The 19,145-nt window shown below is 45.7% G+C and overlaps 1 protein-coding gene across 1 annotated transcript in view; it reads left to right on the top strand.

Annotated features, from left to right (window-relative positions):
- Nucleotides 1-19,145, top strand: part of BARX2 (BARX homeobox 2) — a 70,187-nt gene that overhangs the window by 44,964 nt on the left and 6,078 nt on the right. The window contains exons 2-4 of the mRNA XM_019509243.1: nucleotides 11,218-11,515; nucleotides 16,114-16,198; nucleotides 18,826-19,014. Coding sequence (XP_019364788.1) covers nucleotides 11,218-11,515; nucleotides 16,114-16,198; nucleotides 18,826-19,014 — 572 coding nt within the window. The remainder of the gene's footprint in view (nucleotides 1-11,217; nucleotides 11,516-16,113; nucleotides 16,199-18,825; nucleotides 19,015-19,145) is intronic.

The raw sequence follows: 19,145 nt of genomic DNA on the forward strand, positions 1-19,145 counted from the left end.
ATCGTCTCTGAGAATGAGAAACTGGAGTCAGCTGACCTACCCCCAAATAAAATTCAGAGCCAGAGATATAGCAAGCTCCTTTGGTGCCCTGAGCTGGGGGTGAGGAGGGGCAGGACAGGGTGGACAGGGGTATTATACCGACTGCTGAAGTCTTACCTGCTGTGGCTGCTACTGCCACAGCTGCTGCTGTGACAATGTTGCCTTGGGCTGCTGCAGCTGGCTTACTGCATACCGGCTCCTGCCACTCTGGGGCCCTCTCTAAATCAGCACCCAGGATTAGTGCCCTGCTCACTCCCAGTCCCCAGATACACTACTGGGCAGAGCCCGGCTGTTTGCCATTCCCCATTCCACTCTACTCCCATTGTCTTTATCCTGCTGCCCCAGTAGCATAGTATTATGACAAAACATTATTGCTGTTGGCACGTTGGCACAGTGGTGGTATCTCTCAAGGATCTGGAATCCTCCAAGATCTTTATGCTGGTGTCTGGATGATGCCTGTTGTTAAACTAGGATTAGGTGCAGGGGGATTATTTAGCCAATGCTGGATTTTATGCTGCTGTCCTTTGTTGCAGTAACTAAGCAGAGCTCAAATTGTGGGAGGTTCTGGGGCTTGTTCCATGATGTGAGCTAATTAGTTAATTGCTGTGCAGTGTTTTGAAGATGTGAAAAGCATGCTATAATATTAGCTGTAATTATTAAGGAAGTATTCATTATCTTTCTAGATGGTTTTTTTTGTCAAGACCTGCAAGGGCCTCTGGCATGGGTGCCTAAGTACATTCTAAATTCTCATGTAAAGGTTATGCAGGAACAACGAGGTGATAACTTGCTCATGGGGATGGACCCAAGTCAAAAACCTGGGTATCAACAGCTCCAATGGGAATTTCATGTGTAGCTCAAATTCTTAATTAATCCAAGGCTGGGAAGCAAATGCTCATGAACTTTTGAAATATCCAGTCATGGAACTGGATCTGTGGCTAGGTCCTCCCCCCGTACTACATAAACATGACACACACAATTAATTATTTATTTGCTTATTGATTTGCATGTAAGTAATCGCTGACGTTCTTTGTTGAAACGTACTGTTCAGGGGTTAGGTATTATTATTATAAGAACTAATATTTACACAGATCATGTTGCTTGGTTTCTGCTCGCAATAGGTGTCAGGTGCAAGCTTGACACAATATTGAAAGATGGTTTTAAAAACGGTGCCCTTTATGCCTTGCCCTGCTACTCGCAGCTCTTCAACCCAACAGTGACAGCCATGATAGAAAACCTCGGGTACGTGGATACTAGTAAATCTACACTTTTTCTTCCTTTCGTTCTTCAGTAACTTATGAATGTGGGGTCACTTAATAGAAATGACCAATAGCACTCCTGGGTGTTGTAAAGCAGGGATATTGCAGAACTGTGCCCTTTGCCTTGTACCTTCCACTGTCTTTTAAATCAGTGTAAAATGGATGGAAAATACTGCTGTTCTGACACGGTTAGTACTTTTGTACCCACATTGCAGTAATCCTTTATATCAGGTGTAGGAAAATGGAGGATCAGCTTTTGCTCAGAAAGTTTCAACAGCAATGAAACTACAACAAAACCTGAAAATGAGTATTTTTGATTATTCTCCCTCCCTCTCAAATTCACTGGGAATTTTGCTGTTGATCACAAGGGGATCATGTTTTCTCCCCAAGGTAGAGAAAGCATTGCTTACTGAGAAATCCTTTGATCCTTGCTGCACCGTACTGGACTCTGAAAGCACTGATACTCCTTGTCATGCTAGTAAAATCCATTGAATTGAAACTGAAACAGCACAGTTTGCTGAACTGAGATTGAACCAGAATATGGTATGAGCTGTACCTGTGAGCTCAGACAGGGAACATCAGTGTTGGACTGTATATCCAGCAGATGACCGTGCTGAAATTGTATTCCCTAACACCCAACAGCATTAATTTAATTTTTTGATTCTACAGCTCTAATTGAGAACTAAGCTCAGCACATTTCCCTCCAGGCTTCGTTACACTCATTCCCATGGAAGTGTTGGCTCTGTGAACTTCAGCTGCATCTTGGGACTATTTTTGGAAGCTTTGAGAATGTCCCAGGAGTGCCTTTCTCTTCACCTCTGCTCATGTGCAGAGTCTCTGGCTTTTATTTGGCTATAACTGGCCTTAACGTGCAACTGAAACATAGGGATGATGGAAAACACTTGGCTAACAAACCTCTGCCTCCCAAGCGACCCTGCTGCCAGGTAATGGAGTGCAGGAGTTCACAACCAGGTGCAGACAAGAGACCAAGTAGCCTCAATTTCAGAATCCTTGTTTTATACCCAATAAATGAGAATACCGGAGACTGCACATAAATGTGAGTGTTGCCTTCATGCTAGAACAACAGGAATCCTGGTTTGGGCTCAAATGCCTCCTCGCTGATCTACAGGGTTAATGATGCGTCACCCGGAGGAAAACTGAAAGTAATTAATGATGTGCCTTTCATGGAGAAGCAGCTGCCACTGTCTCTTAAATTAGCATATCAGGAAACCTTGAGGAAATAGTCCATAGGCAGCACAGGGATGACACTTAGCATCGACAAGTTTTGTCCAGTGGCAACAACTCCAGTGAAGCCTGCCGTAGGAAGTGTTGGTAATCAAGGAATAACCAATCTAACCGTTGTTTTTACAGTATGTAGACTGAGATGAGAATCAGCATCTTAAGGGATTCCTGTGAGTTTTCCCCCCAGTACAGTTGTTCAGTTCAGACTGCGGTTGCCCAGTGTAGTGCTGGGCATCCTGGGACTCTGTAGCTGGACATATTTCACTTTGGCTACTTATGGGCCAAGGGGCCAGCTTGGCTCGCAGTCCTGGTATAAGGTCAGGTTGTAAGAGAAGAGCAGCCTCTTCAGGACTCCTTGCACAAGTGGGTGGGAGGGCAGGGAGGGGAAGGGGTCTTGTCCTTGCTCTCTCAATGTACAGATTAGTGTAACTACACAGGTGCCTTAGGGGAAGGAGCTGCATCGACTACGTTAGCCGGCTGGGGTACTTCTACCACCGAGTGGGTTTAACTCTGAAACTCTGTAGCAGGGAGAGGGAGTCAGCTGTGTTAGTCTGCAGTCAGGCACCTTACAGCCTTATAATGGATTCAGTTAGTCTGTAAGGTGTGCCCCTACCTTGCTTTTTGCCTGACTCCATATCAAAACCAGTGATGAGCTCTTAATGTGCTGTGGCTGCCCTCGCTGATGTAGAAGAGAACGTGACCAATACTGGCAACCCCAAAAGTTAAAAAAATCATGAGTCTAGGTCCTCCAAAATGATATGATTTGTTTAAAAAAAAATGCTAAGTTGATTGTATTTAGATTGTGACACTTTTCCTTTGAAACCACAAAGGCTAGGAAGTGGCTTTTTAGAAATGAAAACTGAGTATTACATGATCACACCACTTCTGGAGCTGGAGCTCTAAGTGAAACACCCCCATGAAGTCTCGGCAGAGTTTGTAATTTAACTATATTTAGAAATGAAGAAGAGGAGCCTGCCTGAGATCCTCTTCCAGTACTTACAATGCACTAATCAGTCACGAAGTAGCATCCCCATCTCCTACAATAACAGCTGATAACCCATCAACAGAGCAATAAGCCAAATCTTATATATATATATATATATATATCAGTATCTCCTTTCTGTACAGCCCTTCAAAAAATATGAGCTTTCTCTATAATGCCCTGAAGATAGATCACGGCAAGCTATGATGCGCATTATGACTCAAAAACCAAAGCCTCTGACAAAGAATGCCCTAAGGGCAGCTTCCTTGCATCTATCATGAGCAGGGGATCAATCCACTGTGACAGCTGGTTTCAGGCAGAAAACTTCAGTCTCAGGAAAGAAATTCCTAGATCGTTTGTGGTTTTCATCCTCCCAGGAAGACAAGCGGTGGGGATCCTGCACATGCTCGCAGTGAGGCTTCCTGCTTCCTAAGCAAGCTGCTGTTCTGCACAATGTTCCCAAATGGCCTTTACCTTTTGATTCTCGTCCTGTGCTCTGTGCCTACATAGGGAAATGGTTAATAGGTAGATGGTCCTCACAATATCTAGCAGAGTTCCTGGGCCCAAAGTATCATGAGATTTTTAAATATTATTTAAATACAGGTATGTGTTAAGTCTTCCAGTGTTAGAGGAATTTGAGGTTCAAGCTTTTCTTTGCGGCCAGGGAAGATGCAACCTGGTTGTAAGGGAGTCTGCAAAACACTAGGGATTGTGAAGCTTGCCATGAGATAGGAAGCATTGCCAGCAACTGAAAGCGATCTCCTCAAGACACCTGCTTTGTCCCATGCTGCTGCTAACGCATCAAGCTGCCTTCTGTAAGTGTGATCCATCCTTGTCATTCCTCTGGCCTCTGAATACCTGTCCTGTGAGCTTCACCAAACCCCAAGAATGTAGCACATTTGGGGCTTTGTGATATATGCATAATAAGTTTGAGGCATAATCCCAAATAGAACAAGGGAGCGAAGTATTGGGTGGGGGGAAGACATAGAGAGGAGAAGGGATTATTTTTAGTCGTGAGTGAGTATGGGATTAGCAAGCAGCTTAGATGCCTGTACAGTCTGGGGCAATCACAGATGGATTGTGAAAATGCACACTGTGAAAAATGTGACAAAGTTTTAAAAATGCAGGACCAAGGGGCACTAGGTAGGTGCACAAGTCTCACCACACAGACAGCTAGTACTGTGAGCTGTGTAGCCCATCGCCTCGGCCTGCAGTCCTGCCTTGACGTGCACTGTGGTCACTAGTGTGACAGGTGCACCTGGAGTGGGAGAGAAACCCAGCAGTGTGTCCATGAAAAACCGGGTGAAGGATAGGCCGAGCCCTGCTAGCCACTGTAAGAAATTATCTTCCCAGAGAAGTGAAGTGTCCTGTGGCAGGGGGCACAGAGCTCACGTCTGCCTGCATTCAGCCTGGGGGAGGGAGAGCCAGGAAGGTTTGCTATTCTGGGCCAGACTCTGTTGCTTTCAGGGTAATTACCACTCCCTGTGTCTGCAAGGCAAAAGAGGGGATGGGGAGGGGATTATCAAGGCAGTTCAGCGGGGGTTTTCCTGGGAGATGGGACTGCACTGGGGCTCAATACAGCACCTGCTAATGAAAGCTGCTAATGGGATTTGCATAAGCAACACATCCCCTGCTACCTTGGCCATGCTGTATCATAAAATCAAAGAATCATAGAAAAGTTTGGGTTAGACGGGACCTCAGGAAGTCACATCTAGTCCAACCTCCTGCTCAAAACAGGACCAGCCCCAACTAGATCATCCCAGCCAAAGCTTTGTCTAGCCGGGTTTTGAAACACCCCAAGGATGGGGCTTCTACCACCTCTCTGGGTAGCCTGTTCCAGTGCTTTACTGCCCTCCTACTGAGAAAGTTCTTCCTAATATCTAGCCTAAACTTCCCTTGCTGCAACTTGACCAGCCGTGGCCAGTTCTTGGACAGCACTAGCCCTCAGTTTAGTGGAAGCTGTTCAGTGACACTGTCCCTCTCCAAGGCCTTTGTGCCCTTTCCCTGGGCACCTTGCTCTAAGACTTTCCTTAGGAGACTACATTAGGGATTTATATCTGCAGGTTGTGTCTGCAGCATATCTCCAGTTGACTTCAACAGAGCAACCCTGCTTACAACAGCTGGAGATGTAAATAGCAAATGCTCTTGGGATAATCCACCTTTGTGCAGTGACCTGGCACAAGGTCGCTTGGATCCCTTGCAGAAGTCAGGTGCTCGGCTGAAGCGAATTGCCTTCTCTGGACCTACACTGATGGCTATGAGCTGAAGACCTGGTGCCGTGTGAGACTTCTGTGCATGACTGCCCTTGTGCAGGCCCTCTACCCGGGGAGGAATTTCATTCATTGCCTGTTCACCCCAGGCCCTTCAGCGGTGTAACTCAGTTCTTCCTTAATGCTTCTCCCACTAAAGCCAGTGGGACTGCTCATATCCATATCAACAGGAGTCAGGTCCAGCTTGAGTGACTTTGTGCATCTTCTTCACCTTTATCTGGAAGTTGGGCTTCTCCAAACTCAGTTTGGGCAGTTTTCTGTTTTTTAAACAGAAAGTTGGGTTTTTGACTAAACCAAAAACGTTCATGGAAAGCGTTGGCTGGAAAACATTCAGACTTTTTGTCAGAACACTCGACATTTTCAGCCCCCAGTTTTCTGTTTTTGTTGCTGAAAAGTGAAAAAAATAATCACTTTTGATTTTTGGATGAAAATGGAAAATATTGGATGTGCGGAAGGACAAACACACTTGCCGCACAGCTTGGTTCCTAATGTCCTTTTCCTTTCTCTCAGGGCTAGCTCTTGGGGGTTTTTTTCCCAGGCTGCCCACATCTTTGCTGCGCAACCTGATGCTGATGCTTCATTTCAGAACAACCTCTTTTCAAAACCAACTTTTGATGCTTGGGAATCAGCAGATTCACAGGCCTTCCCGACTCCTAAGTTCATTTTCTTCTTTTATTTACCATTGGCTGCAGCGTGTTCTGAGCAAACTCTCATTCTGCCTCTGAGCAGAGCCAACCTGCCAAAAGGAGCTGATCCATAAATCTTTCCTTCCTTTTTCTTTCTTTCCAAAACAGAATTAGCTGAGTTTGCCCAGGAGGGGAAATTGTTCTGCCATTGCCTGCAGTCAAACAGTGCAATTAATTAGTGCTTTCCCTTTTCTCTTCCCCCTTGTCTGCATTTGCCTATGTTAAAGGTATGCAGTGTAGATCACATCCAGCCAAGAGAGGGAGGAGGAGGGAGAAGAGGGAAAGAAAAGATGTGTTTGAAGTACTTAATTTTAATTATACTTTTGAAATGCGATCCACAATGGTGGTATATATTGCATTAAGTCCAGTGGTCACAAAAAGTTCAGTCAAAAACCTCCCAACAGACAGCTGGAGCTGAGTGGAGCTTGGGTTGATAAAAAGTCTTAGTACATTTGGGACCAGTTCTCTCCTGCCTTGTACCCCAGGTTCACACCGAGCATGAGACGCTGCCACCCTGCTCTAATGTATTCCTGAGAAATGGTTAGGAAAAATTCACATTCCTGATGAAACGCTTCTGAGGGACGATGGGGTGATTTTACACCTGGTTTTTCAACCAGCCAAGCTCCCTTTGAATTTTTGAGTTTATTTTGTGTTGTGCTGCAAGTATTTTCCATGCCTCTGATTAGGAACCTGGACTCCTGGGTTCTCCAAATGCTGCCTCAGGTTCAGAGTGTAATTTGCTAGCAATCAATTAATCTCTGTGACCCGGCTGATTCAGCTGAAAAATGGGTATAGTACTAATTCCCCTCGTAGACACTTCAAAGATTTTTTAAGGGGCTTTTTTATTTGAATGTTTTGAGAGTCTCAAACAGTGCTATGTGCAGAAATTAAAGCAGTTTTTATTCCATTTAGCCCTTGGTTCAATTAACCCTAACATTGTCCGCTAGAGGTACAGATATGGCTGGACAGGAAGAAGAGTCCAAATTTTGCTCAAACTCATGATAGTTAAATGATCATTTTTTTTCTAACCATTAAGGAAAAACCTTGCCTACACACTAGAAAAGGAGGATTCCTAGCCTTTGGCTGGTATAAAGAGCTCATTTCTAGTTCTAATGGTCCAGAAATTACTGGATCTTGAATCTAACCCAGGACTCTTCTGAATTTGAGAATGACACAGTTATGGGTGGCGGTGTTACAACAGATGCAATAAGGCTGTATTGTGTTCAGACACACAGGAATAGACAGCCCCTGTCTTGAGGAGAACCAGGCCATTGTACCACGCTTCACCTAGATTTTGAGGGGGCTGCGAAGCATAAAACATTTGTAGCTCACTGCTGAGGATACAAATGCATTTTTCAGCGTGTGGCTCCTGCTTGGAAAGTTTTACTTTTCCGTGCTTAAATGGGTGGTGATTCTGATTTGGAAATAGTGTTGGAGACAGCGATATGTGACAGTGTAAAGTACATGCAGATCCCCTTGAAACTGTTCAGCAAGACAGAAGTGCAGAATGGAGCAGCAGCGCTCGCCTGTACGCCGGTGGGACAGAGCATGTCATGACAGCACGGAGCAGACAGAGCGGTTTGCCAACATTTCATTTGTGAGAGATTAAGAAATTGCTTTATTCCCACAATACCACGCCAGACTAAAAAGGGATCCAAACACCTCTAGATTCAGATCCAGACTTTTCAGCTTTGAATCAGTTCGGACCTTTACATTCGTCCCTTGATTTGATTTGGATTCAGTGATTCAACCGCTGAATCGGGCCGAATCTCCTCCGAATCGAATCACCACTCGAAGCTTTGCACAGCCGTAGTGGGCACTCATCTGGGTGGCTCTCATCCTCCCCTCGCTCACCTCTGTCTGACTGCCATCCTTGGAGCTTGGCATTTAATTCCATTGGGCTCCTTTGAAATGTGTTGCTGTTTCACTCAGCCTGCCTCAATAGGATCTTATCCTGGTTTACACCAGTGTGAAGGGATAAGTTTGCTCATCAACTTTAGTTTGTTTCTGTATCTGCAACCTTCTCCCAGGTAGCATCTGTTGCAAAAGTCGCTTTCCAAACACTCTCCTTGCTACATCTCTGCACCATAAATTCTCCTTTTTCCTTCTGAATTAGGCTTGAGGAGCCTGAGATGTGCTGTCTGGCACTGGGGTGAACATGTCTTTTATACGACACTTCAGTGATTTGTGGTCACTTCATGGTCATGCCAGCTCAGTTATTTGGCCCAGACCTGACCTACAAGTCTTAATTATATTCCTAAACAATAAAAGAATAGAAAATAATCTGTGCCAGCAGCTCTAACAGGTTATCAGTCATCAGTGACTTGGCAACTGCAAACCATTCCTTGTTGCTCATGAGGAACAAATCTGACTCAAGTGTTGCAAGTAAGCATTTTGATATCGGTACTGCAATGGGGGTGTGATGAGCTGGTCTGAAAATCTTATCATAGGCATTGTAGGATGCTGAATGCTGTGGAAAATATGCCTTTTTAGGTGTTCAAGTAGGTGCTGAGTACTTGAAAACCTGCATCTGAGCTCTTGTAAAAACATGACCCCATACGCTTCCACACAATAACCAAGAATTGTCCGTTGCCCAGCACTCCTGAATCTCTGCAATATTAAGCAAGCATGCTCAGGCCAGTGCTCATTTCCCATTTCTTCATCCTTGCATATGCTTGCTTAGCATTAAGAGACTCTTCTGCTATCTGATGTCCAAGTTTTCCACTGCTTTGGGAGCTGTCCTCACCCTTCCACTGTGCAGGCCAACACACCCCCACCAGCCCTAAGAGGGAAGGAGATATCCCAGATTGCTCTGATATCAGATACTTTCTCTAAGCTCCCTAGAAGTGAGCCCCTTGTAAAAATGCTTCCCTCCCAAGGTTTCAATCAGCTACAGCCTTTCAGAAGTTTCGGAGCTCAGTGATTTATTGCTCCTTAGCAATCTTGTGGTTTCTTCTGTGTTACACTGGAAACCGTCAGAAGCGTAAGGGAGAAAGTATCAATTAACAGGCTCATTGGTGCCAAAAGCCACCTATGTGCAAGAATAGGAATGATGTCTCAGGTTCAGAGAACGGAGGTGAACCCTGCTCAAGAGTGGGAAGGATTAGTGCTGTGGATGCAAGTTGGGAACCTGTTAACTGAGACCCTTTGCAACTTGTGACTGTGCTGGTCTACAAAAGTACAATGTTTATCGGCCGAATCCTGCACAGATTTATCACCTCTGTGACATGGCAATAGAAATGATAAATCTGTGCAGGATTTGGCTGATAAACATTGTGCTTTTGTAGACCGGCACAGTCACAAGTTGCAGAGGAGCAACAAAGACTGAAAAGAAGAATCCTTTTTTGTTTTCATTATTAGACAAGTTACTGACAGCTGATGGAGTCCAGCCATTTCTCTTCTTGTATTTCAAGGCTTTTTTTTTGTTTGCATTAACTAAATTAAATCTTGATTTGAGGGGGACAAGACTGGCGGGGATCAGTGCACTAGGCCCGGTTTGGAAAGCAGCTGGTATCTATAGATGGCTGCAGCTATCAGCTGGGGTGGCTCAGCACGTGGCTGGGGTTCATAGCATGCTGCTCCCATTGTGGTGCTGGGGTTGCCGGACAGTTCTTCAGTGGCTTCTTTCAGAGATGACTAAATGGCACCATCTGTCCAGAGCGGGCCCATGTTTTGAGTTCAGGAGCTTTTATTTTTATTTGCTTCTTAAGCTGCTAAGTGCTTGCTTTACTCTTCGGCTGCATTGCTTACCGCATGGGCAGGACGGGTTAGGCCCCCTCTTTGCTAGTCAATAGGGACAACAGTGGAAATGTAATTTTGGTGATGCAAACTATTGGCTTCCAAAAGGATTTTTTCTCCCTGGGAATAGAAACTGTCTGGGTTTTAACAGCATATGTAACCAGATTGCTCACACTGAGTTTCTTCCACAGAACCGTCTGTGTGGATAACTGCTAATCGGTGGAAGCAAGCGTTTTCATGGTCCCTTGATAACGTGCATTCCCTGTCCTTTATAAACATTAATGTATGTGAAAGCTTGCCTAACTTTATCCCAACCAGGCAGTTGGCCCAATAAAATATATCACCCAACAATTCCTTAAACCTCAGCCAACCCCCTTAAAGTAGCCAAGATGTATTATTTCCAGGTTCTAGATGGGGAAATTGAGGCACAGAGAAATGAAGTGGCTTGTCCAAGATCAGCTGCAAACCTGCCCAGCTCCAGTTCCTTCTTCACACGATGCCTCAGTCATCAGACATTCCCTGTCAATTGGTCCCATCAGCTTGCATATAGGTTTTACAGGATGTGTGATTTATGGCTTTCCGACTGAATAAGAACCTGCGTCTGGAATTGTGCTGACGGGGATTCAGAAGAGGGCTGTGAAGTCCAGATCTGAATCAGAACGACTGGAATTTGGGAACGCTTGGATTTGGTGTTATAGGATGGGCCCTTGTTGCAAGAACTGGAGCTGGAGGCTGAATTCCTGCCTAGTTCTAGGGGTGGCAGAGACTTAAGGTCCAGCCAGGGTGCATCTCTAGTGTTTCCTTTAGTGCCTAGGGAAGGTGAGTTCCACTGGGTAAGTGACTTTGCTTTAAATTAACTTCTCTGTTAACTGGATGAATAACACCCCCACCTCCTCTGCATGACAGAAGTTACCAACAGAGCCAGCTCCCTCACCCAGTCTGGTGCCCTCCCTGCCAGACTGTACTGCCATTAAACTATCCTTTATGCTCTTTCCTTTCCCCAGGGTCCCCTTCTGTGAGGGCATATCCTCTCATCTCCATCATCACCAGGCAGCCCTCTGTGGTTTCCCATATCATCCCCGCAGCCACCAGCTCTCGGGTGCTGTCACCTCAGTCCTCCTCAGTAGGTGCCAGCTCAGAGACGCCAGTCAGCGAAACCCCTGCCAGCAGTGAGTCAGAAGCAGAACAGCCTACGGCACGGTCGAAGAAGCCCCGTCGCAGCCGGACCATCTTCACAGAACTGCAGCTGATGGGGCTGGAGAAGAAATTCCAGAAGCAGAAGTATCTGTCTACTCCAGACAGGTAGGAGGGGCTGTGTGGGGTCTGGGCAGCTGGGCTGAGGCCTGGGGAAGAGATGTCAGCGGTACATCATGGCCCGAATTCTCCTCTGGCCAGCAAGGGCAAGCTTTGGTGCTATGCGCAGTTTGGCTTGTACTCCCACCTGTTGGGAATGGGATCACCCTGTGCATGTACCTGCAAGACATTAAAAAGGAGAAGGAGATCCTTTTAGCCCAGTTGCTTAGTGGTCAGGGCACTTGCCCAGCCAATGGGTATGCTCTATCCATCAGCGCACAGGCTAGTTATTGCCCAGAGCAGTTTTGAGCCCTCTCCTTGAGATGAACCTTCGAACGCCTTCCGGGTGCAGATTACTGGGCTGGAAGGTGGGAGGCATCAGACACCGTGGGTATTAGTGTTTATTAGTCATTACCAGTTGTGGTAGCTAGTTATTACCCAGCCTTACATCCATGAGTAGGAAATACAAAACCATTAAGACACCAGTGCAGCCAGAGTGCAGCTACTGAGCATGCTCAGTCGGGAGATGCAGAGGGAACATAACTACATAGAATACTGTGCAAAAGTGACAAAAATTGCAGCTGCGTGCCTATCAAAAAGCACCACCTGGGCATGTAAAAATGAAATTACCTTAAGCCTGTCCTCTCCGTTTACTCCATGTGTCACCAGTTACCTGTAACAAATACTTTAAAAGCACCAGCTCCAGCCCGCAATAGCTTTTTGGGGGTGAGGGAAGAATAGAGAGTGACCAATACACAGACATCCTGGGAACGGTATCACGCTCCTGCCTAGTATCCATTTCTGTCTGATCAGGACACAACCGTGCGTGATAAAGGCTGTTGGGAAGGTAGTTTGGCCGAGTCGCAAGGTGTCTGGCAGTGAGGTGTCTTCACCCCTTGTTGGCTCTCCATACTACTTTAAGAGAAACAGGGGAAAACGTGTCTTACAGTAATAGCAGGAAAGGCAGCAGAAGAGCTGTTCAGCTGTTTCCATGCTGAGCGCTCTCCAGCTGTATTGAGCTGTCTTCTCCCTCCGCAAAGATGACTTGGCTTTTGGCGGAGGCCTCGGGCAGATGACCAGATTCGGTTTCAAGGCTAACGTTTCACAGGATCAAAGAAGCCATGAATAGAACATATCGGTGCATGCCAGCATGCATCCATGCAGAGGGAGACATCCGAGAAACAGCGAAGGCCCCTGTCCCTTCGACAGGGGTGCACCAGGTGTTCTGCCTGTCCAGTGCAGATGTGCATGGCTTTGTCAGTGTTGCAGTGTGGAGGTGTGATTGCAACATCAGCAGGCATAGACAAGCTAGCTCTTGTCGAGCTAACTTGGGTAACGGTGCAGCCAAGTAGCAGCAGCCCAGGCATCAGGTGTGCTATGTAAATACACAGCATTGCTGATGGGCCTGTACAACCTGTGTTAAAGCCTGTGCTGCAGTCTTGACTGCTAGCTAGATTAAAGCTACTGTGGGGGCATGTCTGTATGTTGTCGTCATGCCTCTGACAGTGTAGATGGTCATTTGTATATCAGCCCTGTTCCACCGGCCCATGCCCAGCAGAGAAAGTCCCCGTCTCTCCCTAAATGTCTCGGAGGATGGGATTTGCGCTTATTGTTTAAGCTGGTTGAAATGTTTTCACTTTGAAATTTTCCCTGAAGAAGCTGATTACCCATGGGAAGTGTTTAATTGCAGCCGACTATTTTAGTTTTCCATTGGGAGCACTGGAACCCAAAACAGTTGTACTGAATGACGTCCCCACCTCCGCACCCTCCCTACACATTGGACCAAAATGACACTTTAGGTTGAAATGAAAATTTTACATCAATATTTCACATCTAAACTAACACGTTTCTTTATTCAACTTACAGGGTTGCTTCGTTTTAGGATTTGGAAATAAACCTTGATTTTGTTAATTTTCAATTTCTTATTTTGGGGGCAGTGTTTACTGCTTTCTCTCTCATTACTCTCTCTGCTTCCCTTTTATTCCACTAGAGAAAGGGATGGGTGGGAAAAAGTATCATAGAAATCACAGGATCCCAAAAGTAGGGCTGGAAGGGACCTTAGGACATCATCGTAAGGTCCTCACATAGAGGTTAGAAAAACACTTGCCTGGCATGGTTTAATCAAGGATGATCCTGCCCTGAGCACGGGACTGGACAGGATTTCATTAAATGAAATATGAAATCCTGTCCAGTCCTGTGCTCAGGGCAGGATCATCCTTGATTAAACCATGCCAGGCAAGTGTTTTTCTAACCTCTATGTGAAAGTGGCATTTCAAAATTAAACTACATTTTAAAAAAATGTTTCTTTAGAAAATTCCCACAGACTCCCCAGATTTTGGAGGGTGACATTTTTCAAAAGCGGGGCATTTGGTCTCTCCAGCCAGCTGTAGCACTAGTGCAGGAGATTTGCCTGACAGCTGTTCGTGTGAAATCCTCCCAAAGGAGATGAAGAAACTGTTGAAGCAGGCTGGTCTGGTAGAAACGTGGGCCAGTGGACAGACAAGCGGTCCAGATCTCAGGATATTTGAATTCTGTTTCTGGCTCTGCTTTGGGTCTGTCCTCCGATGATCTTTAGCAGGTCATCTCATCCCGCTGTCCTTCAGTTTAATTTAGGGAGTTGGGAGACTAATTTATTGTTTTATGTAAAGACCATTTTTGTAGAGACAGCCTGGTTGTTGGAGTGATCCATTGTTTTAGTCAAGACAAAGGGAATTTGTCATTTGTTTTCAAGGATTTCCCATTGGCCTTTGTGGGGGTGAGCAGGAGGAAGAACTGTAGGTTCAAATTCTAGGACAAGAAGTTTGCCAACTCAGAGTAGTTTTGCAAACCTGAAGAAGCTCAGTGAGCCCCACAAGTAGCACTGACTCCTAATTTTAAACTACTTTGTGGGTGAGAAGCTATGAACTTCTGCATTGACATCTACTGATAAGCTCATGCGTCACGTGAGCAAAGCAGGGGTCGGATTTTCATGTGAGCGCAGCTTTTCAGTGGCACGCAGCAGCTTTTAAGCTGGATCTCTGAGCCCTGTTGACTAGGACGGCCATTAAGTACAACTCCGTAGCTCCCGAGGTTCAGGTGCTGTGCTGACTGACTCAGCACAACCTCAAATGACGAGGGGGATGATCCCATCAATCAGGCACTCAGGCTGGCTGAGTTAACTTGACAGCATGAATATTTCTGGGCTTTGTACGTGACCGAGGCTGACGAGCAGTCTCTCCCCCCGTGCATTTTCCCCTCTCTTTCTGTTTGTTTCTTTGGTTTCCTAGGCAATGCTCGTCACTCTAATGCGCGTGGCGAGAGACTGTAATGGTTACAGGTGATATAGCTCTGGTAAGGCACATGCTGTCTGGCACGAGTTAATCAAACAGACATTTTCCCGTGTGAAATCCTGGCTGGAAGCACAGTGGCAAGGAAGTAGATGGCAATTTGTGCTCGTTCTTGCAACTTTGGACACGGGGCAAAATTGAGGCACGTGGAGGGCTACTCTGTAGCACAGCTAATTAGAAATGAGGGAGCGTAGACAGATGGGATAATGCCTGGAACTAGTATCTCGAGTCTTCTTTCCAACACAACAGTTTATCTCCTTTGATTTCAATGGAGCTACTCCAAAAAGTACTGTAAGCAAAAAGTGAACAAGCGCCTTCAGCTGCAATGGGGTCCCAGAATTGCAAATGCACACGTGTGTGGTTGGGGGGTATTTGACTATATAGGCATGTGCCTGTCCTCTCTATACAGGCAGCTAGAACAGAAGTTTTGTTATAATATCTTAGCCTTGGACAGCTTGTATCCCTTCTCCAGACCCACAAAACACTGCACAGATAATTCATAAGGACCAGAACACATTTGACTGAAGCTCCATGCTTGCAGCTCATCATTGCTAGGTTGTGCGTGGTCTCACCGGGCAGCATAATGTTTCCTGGGCTCTGCTGAGAGTCTCCGAACTCATCCCTACGCCACTGAAACACTAGATTTGTTTTTGTTACTTAAGTGACACCAAACGAATTACTCCAGGGGTTAGTTTGGTCTCTGATCTCCCCATTTTGCAGACAGGCAAAACTAGGCTTATTGAAGATGAAGACAACATTTCAAAGGTAGATGCTAATTTGGAGTGTCTCCATTCTTGGGGGCTCCTCTGAGATGCCTTGTGTTCAATTGTACAACCTGCTGGGCCCCAGTGACTCCTGAAATTACAAGTGCCAGTTCTCATAAGTTTTAAACACCAGCATTTCAAGGTGTTTCAGGCTGGATGACCAACCTCCTGAAAGCTTTTGCCTCATTCATTTATGTGATCAAACTGGAAAAGATCGAAATAGAACAGATATTCTCCTGTCTCCTGGTCCCGTGCCATAAGCAAATGACCATTCTTGCTTCCTCCATGAAACCATACTTTTTGGATACTAAATTTATATAATTTTCCGCAGAGCTGAAGATAAGACACAAGTTAGAACCTAGCAGCTCTCTGTTTCAAGCATTAACGTCCTTGTGTATGAGCCACACGTTAGTTTTCTGCAAGATATAGGCACAGACTGGCTACTGCCATGCATCTGATTTCAACTTCTTCTTCTACATGTTCTTTGTCAAAGTGTTCCTCTTTCTTCCTTTTGTAGGCTGGACCTCGCTCAGTCACTGGGGCTGACTCAGCTCCAGGTGAAGACGTGGTACCAGAACCGCAGGATGAAGTGGAAGAAAATGGTAAGAACTTCCAAGCAGATCTTCTTGTCCAGTTTCAGAGGGGCGACTGTTGAGCCAGGCTACATCACCAGCAGTGTCAGCACAGCTCTGCTATAGATACCAGCTGAGAATCTGGTCCAGACTTTTAGCTTTTAGATTGTGGGGGAGAAAGGTATCTACAGTTGCATCTTAATAATAAATGGTGATCCTCTTTGACTAGACTCAGATGCCCACAGCTGTTCTGGCTGGACATAGATTTTCCATTCCAGGGGCTAAAAGATGTTGCCCAGTCTGTCTAGGAGTTTTGGAAGATACTATCCACTATGTATTAAAATGTTCTTTATATACTAACATAAGGAGAACCTATTTATTACCGTTCTTGCAGAAATTGTTGCATTACTCAAACCGAGAGAAATTAATCTGGCTTCTACAGGAAACAGATCCAAATGTAGCAAACCGTCTCGCAATTTTTGCTTATAAGGCTGAGGCAATTAGAGTTAAATATCCTTTATTACTGACATGAGTGATACATTTGAACATTACATTTGATTTTATTGTCTCAATTGTGAGTCTCTCTACAACAATATTATAGATTCGTGTCTTGATTTACTACTATATTTATATTAATCACGTTTTTATGTTGGTGGGCTCTGTTTTTAATATTTGTAGTTGGGTTATTTTGTTCGAACTTATTCATATTTATGGGTGTACGTGTGTCACGTCATCTGCGGGAGCATGGCATTTAGCCAGAATCCTTAATAAATTGAATTGAATTAGTTTTCAGGGCTGTTTACGTCACCTGGCAGAAAGTGCATTAGGTGAGAGTAGCTATACGCAGCAGTGTAGATTCAGGGGCAAGGACTCACGGGAGGTGTAACACAACTGAGGGAAGGACAGGAGTTTCTCTATTGTATTTTGGCAACCCTGTAGTCTTGGGAATTGTACATATCTCCTGGATAAGATGAGGTTAACCACCCTCAGGAAAGAAATGCAGCTTCCATAGGTAAAGCCCCTGCTTCTTGCTTGGATGCCATCTTTAGCCCTGCCACGGCCTTTATCTTGTTCCACATATGTATGCTTCTGCTCCCTGTGCTCTGCTCATGTTTCTGTCCACTTCTTCCTTCCTCTCCCTCCTCTACTCCTAATATCAAGTCTCACTCTCTTTTCCTTCAGGAAAACCTTCAAGAACCCCAAGATGTTCAATAAATCACTCCTACTATAATGCTGACAGGAGCCTCTAAAAATGGATTAATTATAGATTTCATAGACAATAGGGCTGGAAGGGACCTTGGAAGGTCATTGAGTTCAGCCCCCTTGCCCCAGGGGCAGGAAGTCAGCTAGGGTCAAAGGATCCCAGCCAGATAAGTGTCCAAATGTTTCTTAAAAGAGTCCAGAGTAGGTGCCTGCACCACCTACTTCAGGCCTTGGCGGCTCGGACAGTAAAGAAGTTTTTCCGTATGTCCAGCCTGAAATGGTCTTGGAAGAGTTTGTGACCATTGGACCTTGTCATCCCTTGGGGTGCCTGGGTGAACTGATGTTCCCCCAGATCCTGATAAACACCCCTTATATACTTACAGGCTTCTACCAGGTCCCCTCCCTGAGCCTGTGCATTTCCAGGCTGAACAGTCCCATAGCTCTCAGCTTCTCTTAAGGCAAGATTCATATTTCCCTGTGCAATTCTGCAGGAAGGTAAACCTGCAAAAAACATCTAAAGTTAAATAACATTCGGGAGTGTTTGTATCTGGGGTTTTGATTCAAGGTGCCCTCGTGCTTCAGTGATCGAGGGAAGAGTACGTGTAGCTACCTACTCAAGTAGGTTCTAGGATGCTAAATAGAAGTGAAAGTTATTTTGCTGATCCATTCTGGTAAACTAACCAAATGGGGTTCATTGCTTTCAACTCGGGAGTAAATAAAACTATCCGAGTGCCTCTCAAGATATATCTATGCTGCAAAATGCAGTGCCATATATTGGTACCCACGTTGATTCAAAGTCAGCTAGCTCTGGTACTAAAAACAGGGTTGCTTTGTAAGCAAGGCACTATATCTGGTTCAGTTTTCCAAGAAGCAGGATAAATTAGCCTGGGTAGAGTGCTGTACTAACACAACTACATTGTTTCTGGCTCCACAGCTAGCTAGCTTGGGGTTAGCCCGGGGTCCCCCATGTGTCCCTGAACTGTGCAGACTAAACCAGGAGAGAAAGGAAAGCTACCAGGAGGACCAACAAGAGGAGGGAAAGCTAGTTGGAAAGCTCTGGCTAAATCTCATGACTGCTGTTATCTAAATAAGGAGGGGAAAAGCCATCTCTGGAAGGGAGCTGAATTTTGCATTTGTGCATGTGTGGATGCAGAGAGCACAGCATGGCTGAGTCCTTCTGAGCCTGTCTGCATGCTTGAGGCTGGTGCTTGTTGTGCTAATATAATTGAAAGGAATCAATGGGTGAACTTCCCTTTGCAGAAGGGCAGCACTAAGCTCTTTTGAAGTCCCATGAGGTGTGGGTCACCACATACTCAGATGAGTTGCCTGTAGGCCTTGTCCCCAATGTCTTCACAGGGATGAAAGCCACCCTCATGTACCAGCAGGACCTTAGATGGCAGCCACACTAGAGGACTCTTAAGGTGAATCCTGACTTGTAGCATCTTTTGCTCCAGGTACTAAAAGGTGGGCAGGAAGCTCCAACGAAGCCCAAAGGCCGCCCAAAAAAGAACTCCATCCCCAGCTCAGAGGAGATTGAAGCTGAGGAGAAGATGAACAGCCAAGCTCAGCAGGAAGCACTGGAGGCATCTCAGGTACCGGAGGAGCCTGAATCAACAGAGGAGAAACAGGATGTCTCCTCCGAGATGGGGAAGTCTCTAGAGCACACACCAGAGACCTCCCCCGAAGACCTAGGGCCATCCAGCAAATCTCTGCCCAACAAATTAACAGGAGAACAAGGACTAAGGAGAAAGGCATGTTGATCAGAAACAGGACC

Source organism: Gavialis gangeticus, unplaced genomic scaffold, assembly GCF_001723915.1.
Source record: "Gavialis gangeticus isolate Ggan-Ray unplaced genomic scaffold, GavGan_comp1, whole genome shotgun sequence".
In the NCBI taxonomy this organism is placed as follows: Eukaryota; Metazoa; Chordata; order Crocodylia; family Gavialidae; genus Gavialis; species Gavialis gangeticus.